This window comes from Mustela nigripes, chromosome 14 (genome assembly GCF_022355385.1).
Source record: "Mustela nigripes isolate SB6536 chromosome 14, MUSNIG.SB6536, whole genome shotgun sequence".
Classification (NCBI taxonomy): domain Eukaryota; kingdom Metazoa; phylum Chordata; class Mammalia; order Carnivora; family Mustelidae; genus Mustela; species Mustela nigripes.
In genome coordinates this window covers 49,805,859-49,826,663 of record NC_081570.1, presented here as the reverse complement: position 1 = coordinate 49,826,663, position 20,805 = coordinate 49,805,859, and the positions used below count along the sequence as shown (strand labels likewise).

Genomic DNA, 20,805 nt, shown 5'->3' with positions numbered 1-20,805 from the left:
TGATTTATGATGATTAACGCACTCAACAAAAAAAAAAAAAAAAAAAAAAAAGGTAAAACATTCAGACTATTTTGACTTTTAACCTTTTTCGGTGAATAGAAATGTTTTAAAATCATTTTTTATGATGGAGAGAATAAAATGGAAGTTAATATAGCTTCTGAGGTTTATCCTTCTTACTCTATAGGCAACCATTTAAGATGAGCTGAAAGGACCCCCCAAAGAATTAGCACATCATAAAGACGTTCAGGTAATTTAAAAGGCTTGCATACAAGTGATTTCTTTAATTTTTAAAAATGGGAGAATGGAGTGAAAATTATATGGATTATTCAGGAGAAAAGAAATGATGAGTTCTCTAATGTATTCCAAATGTTTGTTTGTGAGTGAAAATTTACTACCCGGGAGAATAAAGAATAGACACAAGAAAAATGTCATATAAAGATCTGGTTCCTGGGCCAACAATAAAGTTTCCTGAGTTTTAAGGGGGATTTCCTCTCCTTTTAGGGCAAATACAGACACCCCAGTGTCAGAACTGAAGTTTAAAATGCTGTATTTCATCCTCCTCCTACTTAGAAGCTGGAGACTCCTACCCATTCCGATCCTTCCCCTGTCCCTCCCATCCTCCCTTGTGTTTAGGGAAGGATTGATTTTGGCTCGACATAGCAATCACACAACATTCACAGAGGACTGAGAATAAACAAAAAATTACTGAGAAAACCAAATAATTTCCTTTGCATGAAAAATAAATTCAGTATAGTACAGCGTAATGTTTTATTCATCCTGCCTAGATACCCAGCTGAAAAGTAAAAAACTCAATCATACATATGTTTGGTTCCTATCTGCCCTATCCAATATGGTAGCTACTAGCCACATGTGGCTACTTACATTTAAATTAATTAAAATTAAATGAATTTAAAAATTCAGTTGCTCCAGCAAAGCCATATTTCAAGTGCTCAATAGCCATATTTGGCTAGTTGTTACAATGCTGGACAGTGAAGATACAGAACATTTGCCTCACTGCAGAAAGTTCTATGAGACAGCTCTCGTCTATACACCACCAAGTAATTTTTCATGCTTTTGGTCCTACTATTATACAGCAGGTAAACCGCACTTCATTTTTTCAGCACGTATAGCTCTTTTGTGAGTTACGAAGCAAAGCATACACATATACAAATTAAAAATTATATATAGCCTGGGGGAGCAGAGGGGACAATAACACTCTCCTCCCCATCTCCAACAGGCTAGGGATAATCCAGTGCTCAAACCTGGTAAACATCTTCCTTAGATACGTTTCTCTATCTAGAATACCAGTTTCAGTGATGTGAAGTTAAGTGTTTATTAAAATATGCTCGCTTCTGTCAGAACGTGATCGAAAGCTTGGCATTTACAGGTCTTATTGGTAAAATTTCATTTTAGAGATGTCGTCTGTGATGTTCCATGGTTGGGATATGCCTGCACTGGGGATCTATTCATCCTGGGGTTCCTTGGATACAAGCAGAAGGGCCATCATTTTACTTAAGGTAAAATCTGAAACTGACTGGAACATTTCATAGGGGGAAAAAAGAAATATAATTTTAGGCCTCTTCAAATTGCTTGAACTGTGAAATCAAGTAATGAACACTAGAAAAGGTTCTGTCAGCTAGAATCTGAGCTTAGCGTAGTCAGCATTTTCTTGCTAAACCTTATTATGGGAAAGCATTTGATTTTTCATCTCTGTACTGTGTTCATCCCCACAAATAAACTACTTTGACCTCCACCTGTTACTTAGTGAAATCTGCCCACCAACCTTCAATAACCCTATTCTTTGTCATCAAAGGCCTTTGAGTCGCTGAGAAAGTGGGAAGATAGAGCTGTGCAAGGAGCTGAACTGATACGACTTTATAACTATGCAGTAGTTCGTAGTTCAAGCCGGATGCTACACAGCCAAAGGGGGAAAAAAATTTTTTTTTTAAAGGCTGGAAGGGGGCAACATGTTTCATCACTTTAACATGAAATTTTTCACAGAAAGAGAATCTCTCTTGAGCTCTTATCGAATGCAAAAAAACTCCTGGCCCTTTCTTTATAAGGGAAACCTCTCTCTACGAGAGTTCCGCCTTCATTTTCGATAGATGAGCCAATAGGTCCTCCTTTCAAAGCCTGAGAACACTTCAAGTTATGTTCATTCTGCAGAACAAAATGAACCACGGACTTCCAAGGCAGCCTCGTGGATGCAAAAGGACCACACTGTTCTTCAACGCTGCTAAAACACAAAATAAAAATTTAAAAGGGCAGTAGCTGTGCATAGCTACATAGATCATGTTCTGAAGCAGTATCTGACAAAACAGTTTCTTTTTTTAACAATGACATACCAGAAAAGAAGAAATTTCTGTGTAAAGTTGCACTTCGCCTGATTAACGCTACACTCAGCACTAGAGACAGTGTCTGTCTAATTACACTGTATAGTTATCTGAGAGGGATTAGCACCATGTTTCTGCTCACTGTCATTCTCTGTGACAACGTAATGATAGATCCGTTTACTTACGAGTGCCATGATTAAAAACTGTGCTGTTTTCTTAACTGTCTTCAGATCCTGGAAATATTTTATTAAAAATTACTTATCTGACATGAAGGGTAAATACTTGGCAAAAGTTCTTCATATCAATTAAGTCAACAAGTTGGTTCCATTCAGTCACAGTCTTGGTTGAGTGTCTTCCCTTAGGTTTGGTGACACTGGATCACCAATCCAATATAAAAGCGTTTGCTTTTATATTGGCATTAATGATTCACGCTTTTTTCTCCTTGTCTTATTTGTCCAAATCCTAAAGTTTGGTTTTCACTTAGACTAAAAACTGCTCGTGGCCGACATTTTCTCTGGAGTCATGATTTAGCACTTCTCCTTCATATTCACACCTTTTTTTTTGGAACCCAACACAAGGATCCAATTTTATACCGACAACTCCCCACAGGCCAATCAGGATGGGTTGCTAGCAATATACCATCTTTTGCAGCTTTTTCTACTCGTATAATTAACTTTATCCAGCATCTATTAGGAAAAGGTCTTTACACAAGATAAAAACTGAAAAGCAAACCATGTTGGGCTCTACAAGTGGGCTGGCTACCCTCAAACCGAATGACTATTTCCTTATGTGTCTAAACAGACACAACTAGGGTCCTCTCCTTTTTTTCCCCCTTCCACTCACCAATCTCAAATGACAGTTGTCACCAACTGGGTCCCTGAATGTAAAGAACAACCAAAGACGTATACTGAATGTAAGCGGCTACACTCCTCCCACAAGGCAGAGTTTATGTCTATGCTTTTAGTCAACTTCAGACAACTGCCAAGTAGTCCAAGTGGCAAATAATGACATTTATAACAAACTATATCTCTCAAAAAGTCTCCAAATGTGTGGTGAGGACATAAATTTAGGTAACCCGATATAATGATTATGTGTTATAAAGATTTTTTTTTTAAAGCTAAAGCCATGTTAAGGCTTCAATGTTGATGGACAAACTCATAAATATATCAAGCACATCAAAAGGAGAAAAATTGCCAGTTAAGTCTTTTGAGGATAAAATTTCTTTTCTGAAAAGGGGGAAAAAAAAACACCCACTGAAAAAGAGAACTCTTAAAATTAGAAGCAGGTGTCACCACTATGAAGTGATAAATATCAAAGAATTACTGGCCCCGAAAAGCACTTATGCAACCCATACTACTTTTAATCCTTACATATGTATCTTGACATAAGAACATGAAGAACTGCTTGTATCAGTCCCTACAGAGTGTTAGAACAGAAGAGATGTTGCATGGCCATTTTGATAAAGCCTCTCTTCCTTGGGTTCACAAAATGGCTGAAAGGCAGATGGCAAATTCGGACTGGCATTGAGTCGTAAGTAATCTTGATATCCTAGAATTCATTCATCTTGGAAGCTAATCACGGTGGAGTGACTTCTGGGTTGGGATAACCTAACAAGGCAGAGTAATCTGCTATTCCAGAGGACATTTCCAATTAGAAATGTCTACTGGGCTGTCGTTCCTTGAATTTCTAATGCCTTGAGTGCATTTCCAACAACGCACACGAAAACTTTAACTCTCATTACATACGATCACAAAAGATTGGCACATTGCTTCAGAATGAGGGCGGTGAGATGTGTGGACCACGTGAAAACCTGGGAGGGCTGGAGTAGCCTCTGGAAGAACACCGAGCATTCACAGCTGTCTGGAAAGCCTGTTCTCCACAGCGGGCTGAAGGCACTGATCATAACCCAGTTCCTCACTCCAAACAGACCACAAAACCAGGAACCAGAGTGAACCGGAGTAATCTGGCAATTTCAGAGGGGTTTTGAACTGTCAAGAAAGGGAGGTCAGTAATTCTTGACTCTGAGGAGGCAAGCCCTGTTCACTGTATTTCGACAGATTGAGTTTCTCCATCACGGTTTAATTTTTCATCAAGGTTAAGTGATGCTGTGACATAAAGTGACAAAATTTTTTATTCCTGACGTCTTCTCCTATTTAAGAGACACACTTTGTGATTCAGTGCTGGAGAGAACCCTCTCCATTTTAGGACTTGTGCTGTTCAGGAATCTATCAGGAAACAGTCCCTGATTTACTATGCCAATGTGAGCATTTCTCGTAATCTTGTAGGATGTAATTCACCCATCATCTCGAAATGGGTGCCATGTCTTTGATTAATGATGAGTTTATGATATATTTGAAAGCCTTGGATGGATACAGTAGGATAAATAGGCATTATTGTAATCCTCTGCTGAGCAGGAAAGCGAGTGGGATGTTCACAATCGCAACAGAAATGGACACATAGCACAGGCAGAAAAGCTACTGACCCTTGAGTTCTGCACAGGCAGGGAGGTTTCTGTCTTCTTCTTTCCCCATTCCTCACATAAAGCCCCTATTCTGGAGTATTAAAAAGCTACTTTATTGAAGACACTGATGGACAAAAAAAGAGAAAACTTTATTCCAAACTTTATTCCTATATAGCTGATGGTGTTGTATTTTGTTGTTTCACATTTAAATAGAACAATCAGTATGTGGGAAAAATATAAAAACCTATGAGAGAGGGAAGTAAGTCTGAAAAAAGATTTATTGTTGACCTGTATCATTTTTTACAAATTAAATCTCTCTCCCCCCCAACTCTCTCTTAGAACTATGTCTGGCCCATAGTAAGTGCTTAATAAATATTAGCTATCAGTTTTAAACACTTACATGTTTAAAATTTCAGCAGCATTCCAATGACAAAATATAGGTTAAATTGTCTTTCATTGTTAGTCAAATTGCGGTTATTATTTGAGTCTATGAAATATCTACATTTTGTTTACAGAAGAGAGGAAGTCAGAACGCTAAAGAATTTTTTTTCCTTATATGAGGTTAAAATTGCCTTCTGTTTGAGTTCTACAAATATCTAATAATGCTAGATAAATAAAATTTATTAGATACAGGAAAACCAGCATAGCCAACTCTTAGGTAAGTCTGATCTACCTGCCCATCTACCTGTTTCTTTTGTTTCTTCTCTTCCAACTATAACTTTTGGTTATTTTTCCCTTTGGTGAATTTAATGTCAATTCAGAGTAATTGTATTTCCTCTAAGTAAACATTTGCTTAGATTCTGCCCAATTTCATTCATTACCCACAGATCAGAACACTCTGTTTCGGGAAGGGGGATTTGAATCCATGGGTGCAGAAAGATCTTTGGCCGGAGTCAGATGACATTGCTTTGCACACCTCCTGAGAGTTTTCTAGCATACTGACTGGTTTTCTACAGGCTTTTTAGAGATAAAGAAAGAGAAGTCTGGTATTATGAAGGGAAGGAAATAGGGACTAGCCTTTACTAATGTTGCTTTAATAATGGAATGTTTGAGGCACCAGTTTTTTTCAAGCAGATACGGTGGAGGGCAGTGGTATAAGCCAATGAATAAACTCCTGACCTGGATGAATCCTAGTACTCCTGTCTTTTTTGTGGCCACGAGGTGCTTGTTTGAGCAGTTAGCCCTCCTTCCTTTGCTGCCTACAAACACTTTGAGGGTAGAGTCTGTCTTGGCTTATTTACTTATTTTTCCCTCTTTCACCTTGCACAGTGCTTAGCATGTAATAGACACAGATTCATAACTATGTTTTCCATTTAACTTCATGTACAGGCGTACCTCGGAGATAAGGCAGGTTCAGTTCCAGACCACCACAACAAAGCGAATATTGCAAAAAAGGCAAGACAAGTGAATTTTTTGGTTTCCCAGTACACATCAAAGTTACGCAATAGTCTACTCAGTGTACAATGCCATTATGTCTAAAAAAAAAAGTATGTACCTTAATTTAAAAATACTTTATTACTATGCTAACCATCATCTGAACTTCTTGCAACTTATAACCACTGATCACAGAACACCACATCAAATATAATAATGATGAAAAAGCTTACAGTGTTGCAAGAATTACCAAAATATGACACAAGACAGGAAGTGAGCAATTGCTGTTGGAAAAATGATGCCAAGACACTTGCTTGATGCAGGGTTGCAACAAACCTTCATTAAGAACACAGTATCTGGGAAGGGGGAGAAATCAAAGCACCATAAAATGAGGTATGCTTATATCTTAAACTCATATAGCACTTCAGAGTTTTCAAATATTTACCAAAACATAAAGATACATAGTACTTGTATAACGCTTTATGGTTTACGAAGTATACTTTACCTTTAAAAAAAAAAAAGATTTTATTTATTTGACAGGCAGAGATCACAAGTAGGCAGAGAGGCAGGCAGAGAGGGGTGGGGGGAAGCACTGAGCAGAGAGCCTGATGTGGGGCTTGATCCCAGGACCCTGAGATCATGACCTGAGCAGAAGGCAGAGGCTTTGACCCACTGAGCCACCCAGGCGACCCTACTTTACCTATTTTTAAAATACCCTATGTTTGGGGCTATGCACAGTACCTTGCACACAGCTGGTACTTAAGAAATAGTAGTTCCTACTTTTATATACCTCTATTTGATCATGTCAGAGCTATACCATACACAGCCTGGGCTGTTTTACTGTCCCCAGCCTTTACGTATGAGGAGATAAAAATTCAGAGAAGTAGTCTGCTCAAGTCCCCAGGCAGGCTGGGGTTCACGGCAGAATATAAGAATTATAGAGCTGTGATTCTTAATTTGTACTTTTCCCTCTTTATGATATGTTCTATTTCACTCCTATTTTCTCCCTTCTTAAGCGAGCCCATAAGATTGATGTGGCCGGAATAAACCTTGCCGTAGGGTTCCTTCCCACGACATGCTACACTCGGCCATGAGATGAGCCAGCACTTCGCTAACCGAGGCTGCTGGGGCTGGGCTGAAGACGGAGATGCGGACAGGGGAGGGCAGATTCCCTGTCTCCATCCAAGGTATAAGCTCCATCTCTTTCTTTCTCCTTTCTGGAATATTTACACAGCCTCAATTTCAAACATGAAATTAACAATTTGGAGATGTGGATAATTTCTGCACTCAGACGAGCCCAGCTGAAATGCAGCATCTGTTTTCCGGGACGCTTCTGTATTCACGAGACTGTGCATCTGGGTTCTGATGCAAGAGGGCTGCACTCATTCACACAGCAAATGTACGCAGCGCTCCGCTTCCTGAACACTTCGCCCCCCTCACGGGGTGAGCGCAGACATGTGTGGTCTCCAGCTTATTATTTATTTATTTATTCAACAAATATTGATTGAACGGAGAGCCTGTGCCAGGTACTAGACTAGGCTGCAGGAATATAACAGTCATTTTCTGGACGATGCTTTCTTGTATATAATATATGTATATATAGGTGAGAGGAGTATTTTTTTTTTTTTTAATAGGGAACCTTTTGGACTCTCAATTACAATTGGTTATTTTAGGCCCTTTATTTGGCATGATGAAAACAGCTTTGATAAAGAAAGTAAGGACATTTGGGAAGGGTGGTTAGAGGGCTCGCTGTGTGACACGGTTTTCCTGCCATAAACCCTTGTTGGGATGAAATGTCTCCGAGGAAGGAGGGTCCCTAAACCATAGCACCCCTTCCCTCCCCACTGCCTGCTACTGTACCAGTGTTCCCTGGTGGACCAGTCTCTAATGAGCTGGTGCCAATACTAAAGGGATAATGGAAGAGAATGTGGTTGCAGAATGATGCTTTCCCACTGCTCCATAAATGCAGAAGAAAAGCCAAGACATTGATCCTACGGCAGTGTTCTGTAACAGCGACTATTCCTATTACAGCGGGAGACTGTGGGAGATTTAATCATTGTCCCTAATATATGCTAGTGCAGCAGAGTGTCTGTGATCAAGGTACTATTGTTACCAGTCTGCTGCCTTTTTATTGGCAGTGATAATGGGCCTCCTCCTTTGAGTCGCAGCTACAAGTTTAAGTTGGTAAACTTCCCCCACTCTTACAATTGATGAATGACGGTTGGCAGGTCAAATTAGGACCAGCAGAGTTGGGAATCCAAGTGAACCTAATATGTGGTATTTAAAATGACAATGAATGAACAGAAGCCTGCAAAATCCAACTGTGCTCTCAGGAGTGGTGACATTGAACTCTGCGTCTACAGGTCCCAGGCCAGTGGTTGACCAGATGATTACAAAGATATTCTTTTACAAATGCCTTTTAAAAATGTCTTTCTTTACTTAATGATCATGAGAAGAACAGACCACATGTTACTGCACTGCTTAATCTTGACCTTCAAAAATGAAGAGCACTTAGTCTTTGGGAAGAAGTTTATCTACGAAAGAAGTTTATCACTGAAAGTTTTTAAAAGAGAGAACTATAACTAAACTTACTATTTATCAAATCTGACTTTAAAAGCTCTTCATTGAACTGTTTAGAACTCCTGACGTCTTGGCTGATGTAATGGTGCCTGTTCAGAAGGTCTGACAATCGTGGTGTGAAGGAAGGCATGCTATTTCTGAATATTTTTTTTCTTCAGAAGAAAATTTCAGGAGTCTTTGCCTCCTGTTTTCAAGGAGAGTACTGAATTTCACCAAAAGTCCTATAATTTCATGCTTTTTCTTTTCTTTCCTTTTTTTTTTTTAAGATTTTGTTCATTTATTTGACAGAGACAGTGAGAGAGGGAACACAAGCAGGGGGAGTGGGAGAGAGAGAAGCAGGTTCCCCACTGAGCAGGGAGCTGGGTGCGGGGCTCGATCCCAGGACCCTGGGTTCATGACCTGAGCCAAAGGCAGACGCTTAATGACTGAGCCACCCAGGTGCCCCAATTTCATGCTTTTTTACAATTAAAAAAAATGATCTGAACCTCTTGTGGAACTTCACGGAAACATACTTGCTTGGTGCAGCTGTGGTCTCAAATGTAGTAAGTGGTGCCACTTGGTAATGTGTGAAGCGGGATGGATCCTTAACAGAGTCGCTTTTGGGAAACAAAGCATGAGAAGGTTCACAGGGCAACCACAAAGCTGCCTTGCAACTCAGGAAGAAAGATACAGGAAGAACACTTGAATTTATATACACTAATAATTAAAAGACTAAGGAATATCAAGTCTCACTTTCAAGTCAGTGACTGTTTCTCCTCTGGGTTCCAGCTGACACCTCATTCCATGGCTGCCTTTGGAGGAAAGTGTCCTGAATTCTCCAGTTAGACTGAATAACTCTCCTCTTTTACTTCTAAGGGATTTAAACCTGTCTCCTTTCAACCACCATTAGCTGAATATAATCTTAACACTACCTCACACGATTAGAGAACATTGGCACTTGGAATGGAAGTTCAAATTCATTACCTCATTTAATTGTGACAACTCTGTGACAGAGACGGACTGGAAACAACAGTTCCCATCTTACAGAGAGTAGCTGACAACTGAGGAAATGTGATTTGCCCTTGGAAGATAGGGACCTAATAGAGTCATCTTTGTACATATCTCATAGTGCACTCAGTCAGCGCTTAATAAAGATTCAGTGAGTTGGTCTGACTTGAGGTATACTGATCAGTCATACTTGAGGTATACTGATCAGCACTTAGAATGGAGGAAGATGAGAGAGAGAGATGGAGAACAAGCATTCTTTCATGCAGTGAAACTCAACACTGCACAAGTCAATGAGTGAGTGTGCTACCTCCTCTGCTCTGTTTTAAAATAGGTTAGGGTTTCTAAAGATACAAATGTAGTGATCCAAAGGGGCACGTGCACCCGAATGTTTATAGCAGCAATGTCCACAATAGCCAAACTATGGAAAGAACCTAGATGTCCATCAACAGATGAATGGATAAAGAAGATGTGGTGTGTATATATATATACAATGGAATACTATGCAGCCATCAAAAGAAATGAAATCTTGCCATTTGCGACAATGTGGATAGAACTAGAGGGTATTATGCTTAGCGAAATAAGTCAATTGGAGAAAGACAACTATCATATGATCTCCCTGATATGAGGAAGTGGAGATGCAACGTGGGGGGTTTGGGGGGTAGGAAAAGAATAAATGAAACAAGATGGGATCAGGAGGGAGGCAAACCATAAGAGACTCTTAATGTCACAAAACAAACTGAGGGTGGCCAGGGAGAGAGGGGTAGGGAGAGCATGGTGGGGTTATGGACATTGGGGAGGGTATGTGCTATGGTGAGTGCTGTGAAGTGTGTAAACCTGATGATTCACAGACCTGTACCCATGGGGCTAATAATATATGTTTATAAAAAATGAATAAAAAGTAAAAAAAAAAAATAGGTTAGGGTTTTATTTCTCTAGAAAAACACTAAAGGCATTCCTATTTAAAGTTGGGGGAAATAAATAAATAAAATAAAATAAATAAATAAAATCTTTTAAAAATACATTAATTAATTTAAAAAATTAAAAACAAGTATTATCTCAAAAAAAGGGTTGATTAACTTAAAGGCGTACCCTTTAAGGCGAACAATACTTGTAATAAAGTTTGGTACACCATTACTTGTCAATGGGGCCCATGGTTGAGCCTGAGCTGTCGTTGGCTTACTACTTGTTAATAATTAGATTTGACTAAGTAAGAGTCTACGGATTGAAAATACAGCAAACATCAATTCTGGGAGGATTACTGCTGGCAAATTTTGTTTAGGTTTATTGAAAACACCCCCAATTCCCTGCTTTGTAGGCTCCACTCAATCCATCAATATTTCTTGAGTACATATTATGTACCAGATGCTGATATGGATGCTGGGGATAAGCAGTGAAAAAGACAGACTAAGTCCCACTGCCCATGGAGTGTACATTCTCCAGAGAGAACACAGATGAGAGGAGTAGACAGGCATACGAAGAAAGAAAAGCAAGGTTAAGAATTATTGAATGATGGAAGAAAAACACCAAGTCTTTAGATCACTGGGAGCCTCTCTGATTGACATCTTATTTGAACAAAGATCGGAATGCTGAAGATGATTTGAATTTATAGGGAAAAAAATTAACATTTTACTCAGTTAAAAGTTAACACTATTTGCTCATATATTGTGTCCTATGTGTGTTTAATAACCCACACTCCTTCTCTGGCTTTCGATTATATGACAAGGCTTTGGGATAAAGAAAAGTTGGGGGATTTTTCAGGTCTTTCTGTTGAGTTATTTTTTCGTTTTTATTATTGTGTTTTTAATTTCAATACAAACCCAGGACATGAGATCTTCAATTATAAGCATAAGCATTATGGTAAAGAGGTTACTGAGCATAGAAGACAAAACTTAACCTCTGAACTCAGACTCAGGTTCAAGTTTGGACCCTGGATCCACAGGTTTACTATCTGTGTGGCCTGAGACAAGTCACCTAACCTTTTACAATTCTGCTTTCTTCTCTGCTGAGGCAAGATCCTTCCATTCTGTCTTGCACAATTCAGGGTAGTTAAAAACCAAAACAAAACAAAACACAAAATCCTGGTATACAGAAGGTACTCCAACAATCGTAACTGCAGTTTTTACCGTGTGTATGGAAGCACCGTGCGTAGCATCTGAGCCCACATAGGCGCCTCTTGGCTTCCTATTTACTTGCATTATGAGTTTCTCTGTAATTATTCATTTGTACAGATAAACAAGAGTTGATGGTATGTGAGTTTTTCCTTGATAGAATTTCACAGAACTCATTTCATCAGTGCGTGATTAGCTTCAAAGCTTCGAATCTAACCCAGTTTTGAGATAACTGGGAAATGAAACTAAGTGGAGGGAACAAATGCGGCATTGTAAGAGAAGCAAAAGTCAGCTGGAGGTTGTCTGATGTTCTTAAACTAACATCATCTTTCATCTCCTATGCCCTTCTTCCCAGATAATAAGAGCTCTGCACTGAGACTGCTGAGATAAACTAATGGGGAACAGGATACTACAAAAGACATTTGAAAGAGCCCATGTAATTTACTGCATGTCTGGTTTGTTTTACTTTCCAAAGCCTTCCTGTTGCTCAAGGAAATTTGTCTCCTCTGGCCACCTTCGGCCCTCTTTTGGCAGGGAGTCCTGAAAAAGCATCTGAGGGCAGGTAAACAGATGCAAAGCTCTCTAAGTGAGGAGTCAGGACAGGCCGTGCTTCCTGTGTCACATAGGAGGCATGGACAAAGTATCCTTTCGCATTTGTTTGAGAGAATTATCCCCTCTGTCGGCAACCAAGAGGCTGCTGGTGCATTCAGTATAAGTAACTCCTAACATGTTCTGAAGGTAATTTACATGAGGGAACCACTAAAAGCCTCCTACTCAATGAACTGTACCCCCAGGGAAAAGCTACGCAGGCCCGGATCAGTGTGGGAACAACATAAGGGTGTTCTCTGTGCCAAAAAGGGGATTGGGCTAGATGGAAAATCCCCAAAAAGGACCATCTGGCAGCATAAATTATCCATTTAAAATGGCTGGTGTGAGTTAATGACACCAAAGTCACCAGGCACATGTACAACATCCTTCGGTTGAGTTTTAATGTCCCCTCAGGCCCTGTTTCAATTATGACTTTCTACGCTGAATATGGCCAAGTGTAAATGTATCCACTGTCCTCCTCCAACCCCAAACACGTACACCATGAAACTGCATTTTTCTGTGACGCAATAGAGAGAGCGGATGGACAGTCAATCCAAGAATCCAGTATAATTGTGGGGGATTTCTCTATTATGCCGCACATATAGTATCATTACCCAAAAAGAATTCAGCCGTTAAACTTTCATTATTTAACGACTGCAAAGGATCTAGGCATTCAGATGTTAAAATTTATGATCATTTGACTCACAGGGTGCAAACTGGAAAAGAATTACTCTGAAAAAAAAGAGTCACTAGGTCAAAGTACCCTATATTCAACCTGCCTCCCTCTGCCTCCAATATGCCCTCCACCCCCACCAAAATACCTACTTAAGGTCCTGGAGAAGAGTCTGGGGGGTGGGGGTGGGGCTTCATGTACATCAACACGGTAAAGCAGCTTCACTGTGTATAAAACCTCATTAACACAATACTCAAGCACCACGTCTCGATTCCGAGTTTCACTGAAGCAGGTAAACTGGCTAGAACTCTAATTAGCCTTTTTAAAAGGGTTCAAAGAAGTTTAATTTTTTAATAGCACATAAACTTTTCATTGGCACTATCCTGAGATCTTGCTGATGATGCCGTTGGCGGCAATGGGGAGTCAGCATTTTCATCTGCATTTAGGCCTGGCTTTATTTCTTAGGCACTCTCAGTGAACCGGCGTGAGCTAAGAGTGTTGCGAAGCAGATGTGTATGACCTTTCTAGAAGATCCACCACACCTTGACTGCTGTGTTGGTAATTATTAGAAATAATGAGAAGATGGAGGCCAAGGTCCTCATCTCTGTACTTTTGCAACTGTCACCATGTAATGTTCTCCTGATACATCTGTGTCCCACCCCCAACTGTGAATTCCTTGAAAGCCAAAGCCAGAGGCTTCCCATTCACCCTTCGGATCCCGGGACCAGGCAGAAAGTTCCCAGTGAGGATGACTGAATGAGTGAGTGAGAAAATTAAGTACAAGCAAGACCAAATGAAACTTGTGCATTTTAGTAGAAGGAGCAAGATAAAGGACTCGGCCTGTGGGGCCTGAGGTTCCTTTGTTTTTAATTATCATGCAATAAAACTGCTGGGGGATGGAAGGTATCCACTTCTGTGAATGTTAACACATGTATAGATTCTTGTACCCACCGCCACAATCAGGATACACAACAGTTCCATCACCCCGAAAATCTCTCTCATGCCAGTCCCTGTGAGGATTGTGTTTTGATATGTCAGGGAGGAGAGAGAGGTATTAAGATCTGAAGACAAAAGGGTTAGTTCCAAAATCTCTTTGGTGTTTGTCTGTTCTTGCAAGGAATCCCTCTGAGGCCTAGGTGGGGGCAGAAGGATCAGAAAGCATTTTGTTTCAAAGTTCCTCGGAGCTAGGTAGGTATAACTCTTAGATGGGTTGTGTATGTTACCTTACTTCATTCTCAAGAGCATTGAAACAGTTATTAGTATCGACAGATTATGAACACGGAGACACTTAGGCTCAGAGAAGTTGGGTCATTTGCCTATAACCCCACAGCCAGCAGCAGCAGCAAGAGCCAGGATTACACTCTGACTCTCTGTTCCAAACCCACACCCCATCCTCTCTACCCATGTGACTTTGCAGGTTGAAGAAGGCGCATGAGAAGATGCTCCCTTGTCCATGCAGAGGTTAGACACGGAGAAAGGTTTCAAAACACTTCTGCTAGCTGAATTGCTCACATTCCTCTCAAGACTCAGAGCCAAGACTAGACTATCCCGGGAGGTCAGGCTAGCCGTCAACATTTGCTTAGTTCACTAGAGATGGACAGAAAGATGGTTGCTCCGTTTCAACAGAAAAGTGCTCACGGTGATACCCAGTAACCCGAAAACACATTTAAGCACCTCCTCATTTTCTAAAAGTCCAAGTCGACACTGTAACACGGGGACCCTCCTCTCCTTTCTAAGATTAGCCATCCGGCTGAAAGAGTGGACAGATTTTTCTCCGAGATTATGAAAAGATAATCCCAAAAGCCAATCCCCAAAGGCACTTAGGGGAAATGCAAAAGCAAAGGCACATGCATCTGGGACTGTAGCGTAGGTGAGGATATGTAAGAGTCAAGCGCCTCGGCCCATTCTGACAGCCTCTCAGTTCAGCTGTATGTGCTCCAGGCCCCCCTTTGGTGGAAGCAGCCGTCAGAGAGGAACAGGTGTTCGTGTGGAAGGCTCGGCCACCGTGAGCCGGCTTCCTTCCGTCGAGGTGCACACGGCCCCCACGCGTGTTTTAGATGTGGGCGCGCTGGCCACACGCCCGCGCGCCTGCCCCGCTCACCTGGCTCCACTTCGTGCCATCCGCTGGACTGACTGCCGCTGCCCGGGGAGCGCCCTTGGCCTGTGTAAAATGGCTCTTCACCAGGACTGTCCATTTCATCCTCCACAGACTTGAGGCGCTTTGTGGAACTGAAATAACAAATGGGGACATGTTTTAAAGCCATCCAAACCACCTCTCTTGGATAGCGCATCTCTGGTGGAAAGAAAGCCAAAGGAGGAAGCAATTGGGCAACTCGGGTGTAGCTCTAGGACTCTTTTTAGGCTCCTGTTCAGTTGAGTGAGTCACTGGATGTGGAACAAAGTCTTGGGTCTGTGTTGTTCCAAGTGTCTGGGATTTTGATTTTTATTGTCCCTCAAGTTGCTGCTGCCACATCCTGTTCCTTTCTCCTTTGAGGAACTGGGGGCCTGGCTCCTGCTCCCGTCTCCACCTGGAAATGTCTGCAGGAAGACTGCATTTCGTGTCTCCTCAGGCAGCAGTGGGGACCTAGCCAGCAGCAATTTCCCTGCACATCACTCGATCCCTCTGGCACTCCAGGAAGAATAGAGATCTGGGTTCACAGCCCTCCAGAAGAAGAGCTTGGATTGCTTCTCTCTCTCTCTCTCTTTTCCCCTAAGTTTTCTCACCTTCCACTTGGATCTGTTCATTCAAAAAATATTTGCTGCGTAGCTGCCCTAGTCCAGATTCTGATGGAGATGCTAGAGACAAATACAATGATCCAAAGAGATAGAAATAGGGGGAAGGAGTACATTTCGCTCTGAGGAAGAGTGGCCCAGTCCTTTTTAGGCTCTTCCTCTTTTGATGGCTACACAGAGGTCACGAGAATGAAGCTCTGGGTATTTTTTTTTTTTTTTTTTTTTTTTTTTTTTGGGAGAGGTATGGCTGGGAAATTCCAGCGTTTCCTCTAGTTGAAGGGCTGAGTTTTCCCCCCAAGCTGAGGCTTCAGGAGTGAAAAGACAGTGAAATGCCATGTTGCTAATATGTTCTAATTGTCTTAATTGATTATGTCACTAACATGCTACCAGAATGAATAGATTTCATACCTAGTGGGAATGCCCACTGGGAAATCTCTTCCTTGTGTGTCAGGGTACAGACTTTTTAATATGTTTTCATTTATTAAACACCGTGCTGTGTCTCTTCTACGTGTTAGGTGCTGTGCTAAATGCTGGGATATCAAGATGCATCCGACATGGTTCCTATCTACATGGAGTTCACGGTCCAGCAGATAGAGATGCAGAGGCAAATAAAATTGTGCAAAAGAGAAATGTAGGTATTATGATGAAAGCACATACAGGACACAGTAGATTTCGTGATGAAAGAAGAAAACAATGATATGCCTGGAAGGTTGGGAAAAGCTTCCTGACGGACAGAGTTCCTGAGCTGTCTGTATGGGTACGTGTCAAGAAGACAGGCATAAGGAAGAAGAGGGCACGGAGAGGGTGGCTTTTGGTTGAGGCACCACTCAGGCAGCCATTTTTATTTCAAGATTCTAAAATCCTTCTTTATTAATTGGCAAAGTGTCACCAACTCAAGTTTCCCCGCCCTTGCCACACCAGCTGTGCCCCAGGACGCCCTCACGATGCACAAACTAAAGGACTAACGTTGTGTGCATCTGGGGCGTTCCAGGACTCAGCCTGCGCCTGGCGGCAGAGCAGCACCCGTTCTAATCGGAACGCTTGTGTCACGCAGGTTATCGGATACTCTGAACATGGCTCCCAGGAAGGAGGTGTGTATCAGGCAGAAGCAACATCATGAGGAAGGTACGAAACATGTAGAGAATTGCCAGCTGTGTCAGAGTGAAAGAAGGGGGTGGAGGTGATAGAAGATGATACAAATCCGGATTTTATCCTGTCGGCCATGAAGACTCCCTGAGAAAGTGTCAACAGGGAGTGACATCAGAGCTGATTTCAGGAAGTCCACTCTTGTAGGCGTGCAGATGGTGGCTTTGGAAAAGCAAAGCAAAAAGGAGGAGATGGATCCTAGGAGCAGCGAGACAGTGAAGAGGCGATGGCTGCAATTCGAATAAGCAAATGTGGAGGGCCCAATCTAACGCAAGAAATTCTATTATTAAAGTTGGTATTCCAGTATGCTTTGCCTTTAAGTTCTGGTCTCATTAAAGCCAGACCACAGGAAAGCAACATATCTGTAGCATGCTAGCTTAGTACCCAAAGGAAAACCTTTAATAGCGTATTTTATGTTCTTTGCTTGGCTTTCCTTGAAGTTCAATGAAAAATAGCCACTTGGAGAACTTTTCTATAATTTATGAAAGTACTTCGAATAGAATTTTTTTTTAAGATTTTATTTATTTATTTGACAGAGATCACAAGTAGGCAGAGAGGCAGGCAGAGAGAGAGAGAGGAAGAAGGCTCCCTGCTGAGCAGAGAGCCCGATGTGGGGCTTGATCCCAGAACCCTGGGATCATGCCCAGAGCCGAAGGCAGAGGCTTTAACCCACTGAGCCACAGGCACTCCCTAGAAATTTTTGTTAACAGCAGGATGTTCACAAAAATTCCTTCCAATACATAAAATCAGAAAAAAATACGATCTCTTTGCATGAAGTTCCATTCTTTCCTTTTATCAGAAAATGCTGCTTCTATAACCTCATGCTTCCCCTTCTTGCCTTGGCAACCAGGAATCTCAGGATTAAATGTAAGGTACAACTCTTGGGTCAGGCTCCTGATAAAACAATCTCTCCCATTTTCCCATATGGTTTCTGGCTTCTCTATCTATATTTAATATAGCACCTGATGTATTTAAAACTTGAAAGCCACTTGAAACCATTTTGGAAATTGGTAGAATACATGCTAAAACAAATATGAATATTTCCTTTATGTTTCCTGGCAAATAAAAGGCAAGACCTCTATGTTCTGATGGGACTGTGAGCTCTGTAGGGAAATCACCTTCTTCTTCTTCTTTTTTAAAAATCTGTAGTGCCTACCACAATGTTTGGCAAATAGCAGATACTCAAAAACTGCTGAACTGGGCTATTGACTTAGAAACAGCCATATGAGTACTTGCGACAGGCATTAGCCCAAGTGTCACGATTCACTGAGATCTAACACAAAAGGCCAACTCCGTGGCCTGTAATTCTTCTGTTATTAATTTTTTTTGAGTTTCTAAAGTTTTTGATTTCCTTGGTGTCCTCTAAGAAAACACAAATATTCCATGAACTTGCTAATCCTCAAGGTGAGAGTCTGTAGATATTAGCTCCCATCTTTATTTGAAAGCAAGGACTTTTCCGAGGTTGATACAGGATAAATGTCTGGAGGGTGGAGGGACAGCGTGGAGGAGAGAAAAAGATCCAGGAGTGAAGGAAGTGAGAGGTGCCAGGATGGACATGTGAAGGCTTCCAAGACAAAGTTTACTGACCTCACAAACCTGTCCGGTGATTTATCTTGATGAAATTCTTTGGGATAAAAAAGTCTAACTTTATCCCAATTTTTACACAACCCCCTCTGTGATTTTAGAGATGTTTACCACCAAGGGGAACAGCACTGAAGTTAATGACTATCCATCTCCTTTATTTTTTTTTCTTTTAACTTAGACATGAATCAGTCATTGATTATGGTTTCTCGCTCTTGACTTTCTAACACACTGATTCCATTCTCCCAGAAACCCTGGAGGAAAATAAGAAAGTACTAGTAAGATCTCTACCTAAGAGAAAGCTAAGTACTCTTTTGGGGAGAAACACACCATCTCTTCCTGCATGTGGAATTGGTTGTATTCCTAGCAACTGTACCTAGAAATTAAGGTAAACTATCACCTCCATTCTAAATACTTGTTTAATTCTGATGATATGCAAGGCATGGAAGCCTTACCTTGCACCCACAAATCTGCAAAATGACTCTTTCCTGAGTGTTCGTAGTACCCTGAACTGAAAACTTCCATTTACATGTCAGTCTCCACCATTAGACTGTAAGGCTCATCTTACCTGATGTTATACTCACAGTGCCTAGGACAATGTCCCTGTTAAGAAATATCTGTTGCGGGAGGGGAGGGGGATGGGGGGTTGGGTGAGCCTGGTGGTGGGTATTATGGAGGGTGCGTATTGCATGGAGCACTGGTGTCATGCATAAACAATGAATTTTGGAACACTGAAAAGAAATAACATAAAATAAAATACAATGGAAAAAAAAACCAAATTGGAGCATTTACACACTGTCCTCTATGGGAATTACCGTCCAGATGGGGAGGCAGGACATGTACAAATCTTAAAGATGGTAACAGTAATTCAAGGTAGCACACCCTAAGAATCGAGGAAACATAGGGATAATAGATATTCCTTTTAGGGGGATTCATGTTCTATCGTTTCTTACTGAAAGAGTAAGCCCCATTCCTAAGAGGATTGAATGTGAAAATATCATGTTTTTAAAGCTCCAGCACACCTGAATTTGACTGTAGACTGTGCCATTTACTAGCTCTGTGACCTTGGGCAAGTCACTCAACTTCTCTGGCCCCTGGGTTGATCCACTGTTAACTGGCAACACCGTCTCCATGGTAAAAGTATTGTGAAGATTAAATCATATCCGGGATATAAAGCAGCTAATACAGTGTCTGCTACAGACCACGTGACCGATTAATATTGGCCCGGCATGAACAAATATTGATTGGTTGATGAACTTTTCTATATGTAAATCTGCAGTATTCTTCTGGGCACATTTTCTAACCTGTACACAGATAATTCTGCTGAGTCTATATATTTAGAGGATAATTAAAAAAAAATAAAACCCATCCTAGGAGAGCCTAATGAGAGTAAAACAAACATATTACCAAGTTATTAACTACTGCTGCTGTTTATAATTAGCTCCTTATCAAGATTAGTTATTTGCAGAATATGAGAATGACAGTAGCCTTTTAAATGACATTAAAAACCAGGTTTCCACTCACAGAATCACAGCACGAGGCAACAAAACAGCTGGAGAAGTCAAAAGGCTGGGGATGGGGGCTCGGGAGAGAAGGGGAGACATGGACTGTTTGGGATGTCCATGGTACATGCGCAGCACACATATGAAAAACAAACAGCCCATCAACTTTTAAATTAATCACTGCCCACAAGTATTTGCAAAGCTTTTTCATGTTGACTGAGTGCAGTTACGCACAATGTCCCCTCCATCAGCAAACATTAAAAATCCTCAAAATGTATTAACACCTGAATATGTTCACAATCTCATTCTTTCATTATAAATGTACTTTGGATTTCAGACTTTTTTTTCCTGAGGATCTGATACTATAAGGAACTAAGGGGAACCCTTAAACAACGTGAAAGATAAGCGTACGATCTGGCGGTTATATTTAGGGAATAACTGGTATTTAACTGTTTTCAAGGTATTCGTCATGACGAAGTGGATTCTCTCTTTCCGTAATGCTGGTTAAAATATATAAAGTCAAGGTAAGACGGAGTTGCCACCAAGGAAAATTTCTATAATCTGGTCATTGTTTTAAATCATAAAACTCCAAGGCTTGCTTGAAAGGAGACTATACCTTTGTGAAACGTTTTTCTGCAAAGTACACAAACATTAAAGATCGTTCTGCACCATTCTTTTCTTTGTTGTCACAGTCCAGTGCTAAAGCCAATTTGTAAAAGAATACTGTGGGTTTAATGCC

General features: G+C 41.0%; 1 protein-coding gene across 6 annotated transcripts in view; it reads right to left on the bottom strand.

The window, feature by feature from the left end:
* The window catches only part of NFIA (nuclear factor I A), a 560,134-nt gene that overhangs the window by 82,022 nt on the left and 457,307 nt on the right, over window positions 1–20,805 (bottom strand). For all 6 annotated transcript variants that reach the window (XM_059374930.1, XM_059374931.1, XM_059374929.1 and 3 more), the window contains exon 6: window positions 15,206–15,333. In XM_059374930.1, coding sequence (XP_059230913.1) covers window positions 15,206–15,333 — 128 coding nt within the window. The remainder of the gene's footprint in view (window positions 1–15,205; window positions 15,334–20,805) is intronic.